Source organism: Malania oleifera, chromosome 11, assembly GCF_029873635.1.
Source record: "Malania oleifera isolate guangnan ecotype guangnan chromosome 11, ASM2987363v1, whole genome shotgun sequence".
In the NCBI taxonomy this organism is placed as follows: Eukaryota; Viridiplantae; Streptophyta; class Magnoliopsida; order Santalales; family Ximeniaceae; genus Malania; species Malania oleifera.
Window position 1 is genome coordinate 31,096,123 of NC_080427.1, and position 13,832 is coordinate 31,109,954.

The 13,832-nt window shown below is 36.2% G+C and overlaps 1 protein-coding gene across 2 annotated transcripts in view; it reads right to left on the reverse strand.

The window, feature by feature from the left end:
* Positions 1–13,832, reverse strand: part of LOC131168108 (kinesin-like protein KIN-7O) — a 113,719-nt gene that overhangs the window by 79,628 nt on the left and 20,259 nt on the right. For both annotated transcript variants that reach the window (XM_058127316.1, XM_058127317.1), the window contains one exon: positions 8,058–8,114. In XM_058127316.1, coding sequence (XP_057983299.1) covers positions 8,058–8,114 — 57 coding nt within the window. The remainder of the gene's footprint in view (positions 1–8,057; positions 8,115–13,832) is intronic.

Consider the following 13,832-nt stretch of genomic DNA (forward strand, 5'->3'; position numbering starts at 1 on the left):
CCTCACAAAGTGATAGTCAACATCAATGTGCTTTGCCCTCTCATGAAATACTAGATTGCTATAAATGGCAGCTTGATTATTACAAAACATACTTATTGGCTTCCCTACCAAGAATCCCATCTTTGACATAAGAGACTTCAATTTTAGTCAAACCTCAATATTATGAGCATTATATCTTGCTATGATACTTTGTTTCTTGCTTTGCTATGTAACAAGATTACCTCCCACAAATGTGCACTATCTAGTTCTAGTACTAGACTTTCGATCAAAAACAAAGCCAACCCCAATCAACATCGAAGACTTGAAGTAGCCCATAATCTCACAATTTTTATTACATTTAACGTATCAAACTTTTTTTTTTCCTATAAGAGCTTTTGAGATACCACGAAATCCTACAAACAGCAACCCAATGTGGTGGTTCGGGATTTTCCACAAACTAACTCACCACCACTACTGCAAAAGATATGTGAGGTCTAGTGACAATCAAATAAATCAACTTGCCGACCAAGTGCCTGTATTGATGTTTGTCTTCAAAGCCCAGTCCGAAATCACCAGATAACTTCATGTTAGGATTGATAGGAGTATATTTAGCACCCAACAAACCACTCTCCCTTAGCACGTCTGAAGTATGTTTTCATAAAGAAAGATTCAACCCTTTCCTACACAGTACAATCTCAATACCAAGAAAGGAATGCAGACTTGCAGAGTACTCAACTCCTTGATTTGAAATTTATCTTGAAGCCGCCACTTAACATCTGCAATCCTACTCTGGTCACTTCAAATAATGATGACATGATCATCATAAATGACTAGAAGTACCACACCTATCTCCTTTTTGCAGGAAAAGACAAAATGATCAGAGTAGCAGTACTAAAGCCGAATGTAGAGACCACCACATTAAACTAATCAAACCAAGCTTGAGGAGACTACTTAAGACCATAAATGGTCTTATGCAACCTACCATCCTCCCCCTGAGAAACAAACCTAGGAAGTTGTTGCATGTATACCTCTTCTAGCAAATCTCAATACAAGATAGCATTATTCACATCCAATTGGTATAAGGACCAATAAAAATTAACTATCAACGAGATCAATAGACGAACAGAATTTAGTCAAGCAATAGGAGAGAAGGTCTTAAAATAATCAATATCATATGTTTGGGAGTACTCCTTGGCAATTAATCGAGCCTTAAGCCGTTCAATAGTGCCGTTAAAAAGACACTTGATTGTGTAGACCTAGCAGCACCTAACCAACTAATTACAAGGAGGAATATCCACCAAGTCTTATGCCCCTTGAGTGAACAAGGCATCCATATCTACATCCATTGCATTCTTTTGACCAAGGCTAGCAAGCGCTTCAACATGCGAGGAAGGGATAGAAACAAAGGAAATAGACAAGGAAAAAGAAAGCATAAAACTAGTAAGATGAAGAATTAAAACATGAAGAGGAATATGATAAGCAACTAAGGATTGCTAAATACATGCTCAATCCATATATATTTCCAGTGACCAATGGGCAAATCCAAATCATAAAAGATGAATTTCCAGAACCAGACATTGAAACAAGGTGGCCGCACTGTGGCATGATGCGTGTGCTTGCTTTTTGTTGCATTTTGTCATTCATAAACCCTTAATTTGGGTCAATAACTACAAAATTTCAAAGAGTAGAAGATTTTTAGAAAGGAATAATGGTAGGAACAAGAGAATCAACACATGAGCGCGGACCATAATTTGTTGATGCACTCAAAATAAGTTCATTGAAAGAGGACACTACACTAGAGAAATAGGTGTCCCCTAAAAAATGCGACATCTACACTAACATATTTCGCACTAGTGTAGGGACCATAACATCTATAACCTTTCTGAGCTCCCAAGTACCCGAGAAAGACACATTTAACAGCATAAGGAGGAACTAGCTCTAACTAGCATACGGAACATGAACAAAACATATACATACAAAGACACAAGGCACAAAAAAGACCATGAATATCTTTGGTTATACAATGGAGAAGGGAATTTGTCCTCCCAGAAAACTAGAGGGCATCCTCTTAGACCAAAAAAAGGATGTAAGAAGAGCATTAGTCCAAAAGGTTTTATGAACATGCAAATTAGGGAGTAGATACTTTTCTATTCAAGTAAATGCCTATTTTCTTTCTTTTAACTACACCATTTTGGGCAGGTATGCATGATGTTTGATGAATAATCTCTTTGGACAAGCAAAAAGAAAGAAGCTCATTTTGAACAAGTTCAAGTGCATTAGATTATGTACGTTTTCCAAATTGATTTTTTATTTCCTAGTAGAACAAAGCAAATTCTTTCAAAAATTTGAAACTATCCTTGAACAAATAGATCTAGGTCATACGTGTCAAATCATCAACAAAGGGAACAAAATATTGGTTAAAAAAAAAAAGGACACCCCTAGGCCACAAGGCTCCTTGTTTTGCAAAAAATTAGGGGAGGGTCGTCACAATGTACGCAGTCTTAACCCTGCTCTTATGCAAAGAGGTTGCTTACTTGGACAACCCATGAACAACCGATCACAAAGGAAAAACCTTACTATTAATCCAAGGCCCCTCAAAGGACACAAAATATTGGTGACAAGTAAAATTCTTGACTCTACGCGGACCCCAAATATTTAATTGAATAAGTAAAAACAATGATTCACTATAAGACTTGATTCTAGATGAAAAAGAGCCCAAACATGCCTTCACAACTAACAAGCTGAGCAATCAAAACAAGAAATAAACATGAACATGAGAAAAACTTGTTATAGTTTTTTAAGGGATGGATAAATCAAAACAAGCATGCCACTACTCAAAAGAAACACCATGAGTAGAAATTAAAAAACGGTATAACAACAACTAGGCCCACTACCACCACCACTGAAATAGTACAACCCAACCTTCTCGAGCTCCACCAATCCTCTTTTTCATCTAGAGATCCTAAATAACACAATGAGAAAGAAAGAAGTTAACAATTTTAAAATTTAGTTAATTGACTTATTAATAACATGTTGAAGGGAAAGTTAGGCATATATACACAAAAGAAATAGACATAGAAGGAAATGAAAGAATATTGCCACAACTAGTACCTTAGAGTGTGAAGTAGTGGGATTCAAGGATTAAAATAAATTAGAACTACTTGTCATACAGAGGCATCGGAATCAATAACCCAAGGTGAAGAGGATGAAGATGCAAGAAGCACGTTTGTACCAAAGTGGGGCACAATAGCTTTAGACATAGAAGACTGGGTTTGAAGTTGTTAACCACGTGAACAAGATTGTTATCCTCTTTTTAGGACACATTAGATGTTGTACTCAACTCTCCAATGGAGTGGCTAGGTGCCCTTGAAGTTACAACAGTGGATTCACCCTCAACAAAAGACTTATTGGCCCAAGTCAATTTCCATCAAGATTTAACAGCAATCAATGGTATTGTTTTCCTTGTCACAAAGTGGGCAAGTGTGAGAATTGCCACGACAAACTCATCGTCATGATGCAACACTTCCATTACCACAATTGGAGGCAGTTTTAACCAAGGTTGAACTATCAGGGGAAAGAATCTCATTGCAAATGGGTTGAAGCTCAGGCCCAACCCAGACAATAAGTTGCCAGCCAAAAACTATGCCCTTTGTCTCTTAGTCGTCTCAACCTCAAAGCTAACCAGTTCATAGATCTTAAGTTCCTCCCTCATATCCTTCAAAGTGCTATAGTTTTAGTAATGGACCTACCTTCTTGGTCATATTTGAAAAACTTCTCATATAGGTCAAAAACAAGTGTTTAAGTTTTATCTTGTGAGAAGCTTTCACAAAGACCATCCCATACAAGCATGGCTGTTCTATGAAACATCACATTCACAGCAATTTGTGGCTCCCTCCATTCTGTTCCATGAACGCACAAGCAACATATCAGTCTCTTTCATCCAATCTTCATAATCTTTGCAGTCCAAAGATGGAGGAAAATGCAAAAAATGCTTGGGCTTCCCTTTCACATTAATATACAAATGCATTGCATGAAACCACAATAGGTAGTTGGAGGATCACACCAATGCGATGGCTGTGATCTAGACACTAACAGTATCAGTTAAAGATCTCTCCATATAGGCCATCAAAACCAGCACCTATACACTACAATCAGCACACACCATTATCAGGAATGAATAATACAGCATGAATGCAAAATCAGGCAGCAGACACAGGCACAGAGCAACACTTGAGATTTTGAGAACTTCAAAGATCCGGAGCTTCAAGAGGCAGCTCTGACTACAAAGCTAAAGTTACAATCCTACAAGAAATTACTTGGATATTCATAAGAACGCAAATCAGAAAAACACCCCAGGCACTTAATAAACAACATAGCGGCCCAGCAGCTGCAGGCATTATTGCTGGCAGCAACTAGAAGCAACTGCAGGCAAGAACGGGAAAATAGAGTATTTGAACACCAATTGAAACCACTGGCAACTGAAAAAAGATTGCAAGCAAGCAATCACAAAAACACAGCAATATCAGGCCACAACCAGCAGTATACCCAATACAGAGTATAACTGCTTCACATCAGCAAAGAACCACAAACACACAGCATCTTACCAAGGATGCCGCACAGCCAATCCAAGATGAAAAGTGACTCTAAACAACTCTAAAACCAATCAGAAAATGATATTTGAGAACTGATTAGGGGAAGATAAGAAAGAAAAAAAAAATCAGCTCAGATAAATCAGATTTAGAGGAGATTTACACTCTGATACCTTGTTGTAAAGTTAGAGATGGAACAGAGAAGAAAAGAACAAGAAAGCAAGAGAGAATTTAAAAAAAGAGGCGGCATTTACCTAGAGCCTTACAAACCGCTCCAGGCCTGCCCTCTTATATATCAATAAGAACAAAAAGAAAAGACTTAAGGACAAAAATACCATCACTCACACAACCTAATTTCTAAAATAACGTATTTTCTTTCTTTTGTGTTTAATGCTGGATAGAAAACTGATAGATAAGCCGTGTACTTATTTCCAAAAATTGCATATTTAATTAAGCTTCATGCCCCTTTTACCTTGAGATTTCTTGTAAACTTATTACTTCGTCTTTTGATAAGATATAATGTGTGGACGGTCAAGAATACAAAATTTATTGCTTTTACTATGACTATGCTCAGGCCAGTTTTACTTCTTACAAACACAAAAAAAATATGAATAAAAATAAATAAAAAACTGAACAATTAATGGCTAAGAACTTCAGATATCTTCCACAAACAAAATCATATCCAATCATGTTTATTTCTAGATTTTATGGTTCATGTTTTGTCTAGGATAATCAACACCAATATCGATGTGTTTAAAATTATTATTTTCCTAGAATCATTTGGGGGCTTTTTCCCTTATTCGAGGTTGTTGCCCGCTTCAAATGCTATGTCCAGTCAAGTCTTCAATTAGTTGAAAGCAAGACTCATTAAGCACAAGAATCCAAAATGCATATGGTATATTCCATTTTATTTGTTTTATGACTCTGCACCAACTTCTTTTCTTCAGTGAGAATAACCATTGATGGCTTGTTTCAGAAGCTATTTAGAGGTATCTATTTAACTAACTCCTGTACGAAGTCTACTTGTCTATTGTTTTTTTAAATTTTTTATCTGTGATTAAAAGTTATATCTGTAGTCTTAGAAGGTGTAACTGATTATAATATAGAACTTCAAAATTTTGATTTCAAGTATAAAATATCATAATTTAAGCAAGGTATGGACAGGAAAGAGAGAGAGAGAGAAGGAGAGATAGAGAGAGAGAGAGAGAGAGAGAGAGAGAAGAGACGATGAGAAAAGAAAGGAGAGGCAGGCATGGACAGGACTGAACTATCTGGAACAGGGAAAGACAGAAGAGAGTTAGAGACAGAATAGAGAACAGAAGCAGAAGAAGAAGGAAAGGAGAGGAAAAGTCTACATGAGAGAGAGATAAAGAGGGAAAAGAATCTGGAAATCTGATTTCAAATGATAACTAACAAACACATTACAAAGGAAGTACTTATACAACCAGGACTTCCAGGAATTGCCTGCTTTTTTCAGAACATTGGCAAACTGGTTTTCACAATGCGATTCCGAAGTAAGGTATCCATGGAAAGAAAAATGTCCTTGCCAACTGTTGGGACAGGATGCGAGAATGAGGGAATTGGGTCTCTAGGATCATCTGCAGTAGCTTTGGTTCCAATTCATTGACAAATTCATAGCAGGGGTCCAAAGCAGATTAGAATAATGGTGGATAAACCTCAGAGAATATAGGCAACTTCAAGTCAGGCTCATTCCTTGGTCCCATGCTCCATCTTTATGCTTGCCCCAGCCATATGAGTTCATAAAGGCCAACGTCATCACAATGGGCTTGCGAACTTTTTTATGTCAACAAGTGAGCAAATTCAAGGGAAATTGGGACCGTCTACCAGTCTCTTAATCATTTCCTTGCAGATGAAGAATTTCTTCTCCAACAAAAACATGTCCTGTTCCAGCAGTTATCACATGCCAAAATCCATTTCATTGTGGAATGTTACCAAAATATATAGCTTCTGAACTTTTTTGACCAGGAGTTGAGTCTGAGTCATGGTCGGATTGATTTTACACTAGAAAAGGCATGCTGCAAAACTAGAAGCATAGAATAGAAAAGTAATTGTACATACGTCAAAGAGATATCACAAAAGGCACATACCCCAAGATTACAAGTAAAACATATAATTACAAAACAACCCCCAACTAAAACATATAATTACAAAATAACCCCAAAAAACTTAAAATACACAAAATAAACCTAAATTAACTAAGGGGTCATTTATTATCACTATCGAAAATTTTAAAAATGAAAACTAGAAATAGAAACTAAAAACCTGAAACAACCAATATGTTTGGTTGATATTTGTAAAACGAAAAAAAAAAACTTAACTAAACAAATGCTCATTTTTGTCTTTGAATCAAATAAAAGTTGACAAAAATGATTAAAATAACAAAGATAAAAAATAAAACAAATTAAAAATACTCTAATAAAATTAAAAATCAATATAACTATTTTCTTTACTTGTTATAGTTCCAATTTCATTTTACAAGAACAATTTTACCGTAGATGACAATTGAAAAATACTAAAAATATTTTAAAATTTTTTTGAAAATTTATGAGTGTTTTATTCTAATTATATCTTTAATTCATATGAAAACTTTCTTTAAATTTTAATTAAAAATTATGTATAAAAATAATTTCATCCAAAAAGTTATTTCTGGATATTAAAATTTTATGGCAACATGTTAAAACAACTAAAAACCATAAAATCTGGTAATTAGTTTTTTTCACAAATAGCTTAAAACCGACAATAGAAATAAAAAACTAGCAACATAAACAAATGTGTTTTCATAATTTGTTTCTTCGCTATACAAAAACAAAAACAAAAACAGAAAACAAAATTACAATCTAAACATCAAGTTCTCCATTGATGGGTTCCCCATCAGGTTGGGTTGAGCCACTTAGGATGAGTTGGGCTCAGATTGATACTTATAGCTGACAAAGGCTCCATAAAGCTATTACTGCTTGCACAATTACATTTGCGCAATGCACACCAAAAGCAGTACATTTTGTACCTGTTAAAAAAAAGTGTGGTCTAGGGGCACAACTCGCCCCAGAACAGCTTTTGAGAAGCATGGTAAGGGTTGCTACCTATTTCTGCATTTGCAGAAGGCAGCCAGAAAAATTAATAGATAGTAATTAATTGTTAATATTACCCCCATGTTTTTATGAAAAAAAGAAACCAACAATAACATGATGGATGTATATTCTAGTTATTTGTAAAGCTTACAGTAGTGTTACAACAATATTTACCAAACATAGAATAAAATATGTAAACTATACATAGAAACTCCTGCAAAATACTACCGAACACGACAAGTCAAGGATACACAAATTTCCTGCTGACTGCATTTTGCTCCATAATTTCTTCATACTATGGCATTTACACAAATGCATACAAACGCATAGGGCCAGAGGTACAACCTTATACAGGATTCATGTTGTAAACAGATGATATTCTAGAAAATAAAGCACTTACCTCTCTCAGAGTCTCCCGCAAAAGTTTTCCCGGGCACCATGTGTCCCGCCTCTTGTCCTGCACCAGAGAACACGAAATCCCAACAAAAAAAACTAGTAGAATCCAATCATTTGAGATTGGGATGATGAACAAATCTAAGCAGACAATGCAGCAAGTACTGCACAAACCAATACTGGGAAAAATGGAAACTAAAATCTTTCATCAAAAAGGGGCAACTCAAGGTCTGTTTCCACTTAAAAATGAAAGTGACTCTAAAAAACAGCTCATATAAATTTTGTTTTCTTTCAAACATAGATCTGTAAAGAAGAACTAAAATTAGCATGCATGCAATACCCATGAAGAATGTTGATTTGCTTTCAAACTTCTCTAGTAATGCAATGCACAAACGAATGATGGGAAAAATGGAAACAAAAATCTTTCATTAAACAAGGGGCAGCTCAGGTCTGTTTCCACTTTAAAAGGAAAGAGACGCTCAAGAAAAGCTCTTATAAATTTTGTATTCCCTCAAGCATATGATCTGTAAAGAAGAACTAAAATTAGCATGCATGCAATACCCACGAAGACCGTTGATTCATTTTCAAATTTTTCTAGTGCGATGAACTACTTTGTTCCAATCTTAATATGATGCAAATTCAAATTTTTAAATTATTGAACAAGGTGAACTCATACTTGTTTGCCCCAAACAATGAATTTTTTAACACAACAAGGGGCTCTTTGGCATCAGTGTCAGAAGTTATGGAAACCAAAACTAAAAACAACATAAATAAAAAATTAAAAACTAGCAACATCTTTGGTTAATATTTTCAAAATAAAATAAATTAAATCTCTTCAATTTTTGTCCTTGAATCAAATAATAGTTTAAAAGTATGATTAGAATTAAAAAAATGCAAAAGAGCACAAATTAGAAGTTAGCTATATTATTTTACTTAATTCTCTGGCTTTGGGTTTTTTTTTTTTTTTTTTTTCATTTTTTTTATAGCGAAAGAAATTTTATTAATAGGGAAAGAATTTAGAGGGAGGGAGAAAAAAGATATCTCCCCATAAAAATCTGGGACAATCCAAAAAAAAGAACTAAGAACAACTAAGAGAAAAACACCAAACCAGCAAGTTCCTCCAATCTCATTGTAAATCCAGAAAACTAGAACCCCTAAGATTTCAAACCTGACTCACCATAAAGAAGTCATACATTCAATCTTTTCCCGCATCCAGTTTAACTTCTTCCTAGAGAATATCCATGCATTACGCTCCAGCCATAAACCCCACAAGACTGTAAAGATGCCACACTTCCACAAATCTGCCCTATCCTTCCTTCTTCCAAAGCTGCAAAGGAGATGGCTAACAAATCTTCCACTGAAAAAGGACAAAGTGACAAACCCAAGTCACTTCCATGATACCACACAGTTTGTTCCATATCCTCCAAGCAAATTCACCAATACAAACCCAGACCGACCTCCATTTTATACCTGCAGAGAGTCTCCCAACCTACAAGGTGATCTCTTTCTCTCCCCCACTAAACCAAGAGAAATCCCTCATTAATTTCTCAAGCCTGCACGTCACTCTTACAGGAATTCTAAAAAGAGAGATAATACAACGGAATGGAAGATAGAGATGCATGGATAAGAGTAATCCGAGCCTCAAAGGTGAAAACCGCTCCTTTACCCTCATCCAGACTCCTGGCCACTTTCTCAAAAACAGGATCCCAGAAAGAATCAGCAGTAGGATTACCACCTAAGGGAACACCTATATAGATAATCGGTCAATTCAAAACCACACAACCCCCAAACCAAGCAAAAAGGTCAACTTCTAATGTTGACCATCATTGAAGAACTTGATGTTCACCCTTTTGACATTATGTTCACCCTGTGGAAAGAAGGGAATTGGTCAACACAAACAAAATGGAGAACTTGCTGACCATCAAGATTTTTGGGATATTTTGAAGGAAGATAATGGCCAATTCCCATTCTTCCACAGTGTACTCCCTGCACCAACTCCAAATAAAACTCTGAAAATCAGTATGAGTAATCCACTTGTTTTCAAATTGAAACAGAGTTGGGCCCCATTTAACAGGATTAGATTCAAGAATCAAGGGACAATGATCAGAAACAGAAAAGCATCTTCCCAATAAGTAGTGAACAGGAACCTATCAATCCTAGTAGCTACAGATCTAGAGCCATCAGTGAGCCAAGTAAAATGAGCACTTGAAAAAGTAATATCCCTCAAATCACAATCCCGTGTGTGTGTGTGTGTGTGTGTCAAAACCCCTCATGCTTGAAGTAATTCTGGAGCCTCCCAATTTTTCATTCGCAAATCTAGTAACATTAAAATCGCCCCCCAAACACCAGCTAGGGGATATATGCCATGAACTGCAGCTATCTCATCCCAAAAAATACTTCTCAGTTGACGATCATTGGGACTAAACCACCACTGACCCTTACCTATGACTTCTAGGTGAACTGACACTAACCACACCCATTCTTAAATCTAGAATCATAGATCTCCTAACAAGAAAACCATCCACCATCTCCAATATATTTTCTTGGATCATAACAATGTCAGGAACAGCCTTAATAGTATCTTTAATCTGACAACATTTATCAGGACAGCCCAAACCTCTAACGTTCCAGCTCAGAATCTTCATTCTACCAACTTGCTGCCCCTAACCCTCTTTCTCTTCCCTATCCATAATTTATACAATAGGCTAATTTCACCAATTCTTTTTCCTCTCTTTTTTTTTTTTTTTTTTGTCCTTTCATAGGTTCTGGGGTTCAGCCACTTTGACAACCTGGCCTAACGGGTTAACTGTGAAGCACCACAATTTATCTAAAAGGTCCTGTAGGTCCCGGCTATCCCTCTCACCTCCCAGTGGGTCAGGGATTAAACTCCCTCCTACAGAATTTAAAACTCTTTGGCAAGAAAGATAATTTGTTTCAATTAGATCAACCCCAAGCGTGGGTAGGATGCCTTTGCAAGAATTAAATGACTCATTTTGAACATCAGTAGTTATATACCCAGATTTAAGATAGAGAAGAACAGCACGAAAATTTCCCCAAGAAATTATCAGCAACCAAAGCTTACTCATCAAAATATTTTTTTGAACCTATGGAAAAACTTGAAAGAAACTTATCAGATTTGTCAGAATAAGATAACTTGACAAGAGTCCCTACATCCTTTCAAAGTACCTAATAAACACATGATATACTAAAGAGCATTAACCTCATTATTATGGCACAAAACTACAACAACAACAACTCTTAAGACCCACAACCCCCCCCCCCCCACGCGAGGGGGTGTGTGTCTGCTACATTTACGCCAGCCAGCTTAAGAGCTATTAAATCCTTCCTCATCACCCCATTCCACATTATTTTAGATCCAACCCTACCCCTTCTAATACCAATAACAATAACTAGCTCAGTCCCCCTCAGTGGTGCAGTATTTGGCCTACGTTTCAAATGTCCAAACCATCTAAATGTATAGCATATTGTGACTAAGTTTGTTAGCAGTGTTTGGCCTATGTTTCAAATGTACAAACTACCTAAATGTCTACCATATTGTGAACAAGTTTGTTCCTTAATTTATGTTTTAACAGTATACCACTCACCTACCTTAGTATTCGCATTTTGGAAACTTTTACTATTTGAATATGTTGTTCCTTAGTTGCTTACCATTCTAATCAATAAAGCATGGCTGGTCTCATAGCCATCCGAATTTTCCCTTCAATTTTAAACGCAACATGAAACATGCAACCAAAAACAATGGGTCTTGGATTATCTCTGGTATCTCTCCTACTAATTCTTGGATTATCAATTATGCTGCTACTGGCCATGTGACAGGTGTAACCAACTTCTATTCTGCCCTCCAATATTCTAAAAATCTACCTCAAGTTACCCTTGCTAATGGGTCCACAACTACAATTAAAGGGATAGGAATAGTAAATCCTACTCCCTCCATCTCTCTTTCTTCTGTTTTATACATTCCTAAGTCCTCATTCAATCTTATGTCAGTTAGTAAGCTTACAAAGGCACTAAATTGCTCTGAAACCTTCTTTCATGATTCTGTGGTTATTCAAGATATGAAGACAAGGAAGACAATTGGTACTGGACATAAGGCTCATGCACTTTACTACTTTGAGCCGCTGTCTTCTCCCATTTCCTGTGCAGCTGCTGCTACACCGCTTCAAATCCATTGTCGCCTTGGCTATCCGCCCTTTGATAAATTAAAAAAGCTAGTTCCTACCTTGAGTTATGTGTCTATTCTTGAGTGCAAGTCTTGTCAATTGGCAAAACATCATCTGCTCCCTTTGCTTCCCAAGTCAACAAACAGACGAATAGTCTTTTCATGCTCGTCCATTCAAGTGTTTGGGATCCAAGTTGTGTCACGTTGAAATTGGGGTTTTGGTACTTTGTTACATTTGTCGATGACTACTCCAAGATGACTTGCTTGTATTTAATGAAAGATCGTCTTGAGTTGTTTAACATCTTTTGTGCCTTTTGTTCCCAAATAAAGACTCAATTTGATATGCCAGTCAAGGTACTTCGTAGTGATAATGCAAAGGAGTACTTCAGCACCCAATTCAATACCTATATAACTAATTCTCGTATGATCCATCAGTCTTCTTCTGCCGACACTCCACAACAAAATGGAATTGCAAAATGGAAAAACAAATATACTTTCAAAGTCACTTGTACTCTGTTGTATCAAATGAATGTTCCCGAAATTTTTTGGAGTGATGTTGTACTCACCGCTTGCTCTCTCATTAATAAAATGTCATCCTCTATCCTTGGTGGTAAAATCCCATATTCATTTGTCTTCCCTAAGGTTCCTTTGTTCTCCCTTCCTCCTTGCATATTTGGTTGTGTCTTTTGCGCATCAGTTAACTCCACGAACGGATAAATTGGATCCTCATGTTATCAGATGCATTTTTCTAGGGTATTCCTATACTCAAAAGGGATATCGATGTTATAGCCCTACTTTACATTGATTCTATGTCTCTGTTGATGTCACCTTTCTTGAGTCTACACCATATTACTCTGATTCCTTAAGTTATGTTGACCTTAATGAGTCCCTTCCTTTACCTTGTCTTCTAGATCCTAACCTAATATCTGTGCCCAATCCTCCAACATCTTCATTCAATTTGAGTCCTTCTCGTTGCTTGGATTATCCCAATTTGCAGGTATACACACGACAACTCAAGGGAGGAGAGCCTCCTCTAGCCTCCACTCCTACATATGGTTTTAAATTGCAGTAGCGCGTAGCGTAACATAGCGGTAACAGGTGTAATAGGAAGCAGGAGTAGTGGATGTTACATAACGGGAAGCAGGTGTAACAATTGTGAATTTTTTTTCAAGCATGCATAACCTTGTGCATATTAGTGTATTTGCATGTTTTAACCTTTTAAGCCTTCTTGGAAAGAGTTCTACAATATTTTGGATCCTTTGGTTCAACTAACTAAGTTGTTTGGTAAGGGGCAAGAAATTTACATTTGGTTTAAACCACCATTTATAGAAACATTACGTGTATGAGCGTAATTATACTTTTCATTGTTCTTATGCGTGATAAATTCTTGTATAATAAATTAATTAATAAAACAAAACATAGTATACACTCCATTAATCAATTAGACACATAAGAAATGTGAATAATACAAATATACAATAACTAGAAAAGAGAGAAGGTTGAAGTTGAAAAATATGGAACATAAATTTCAAATTGCTAATATTTTCAAAATAAAATATTTTCCTAATTAAGTTATCCTATATTTGGATAGCCTTTGGATTT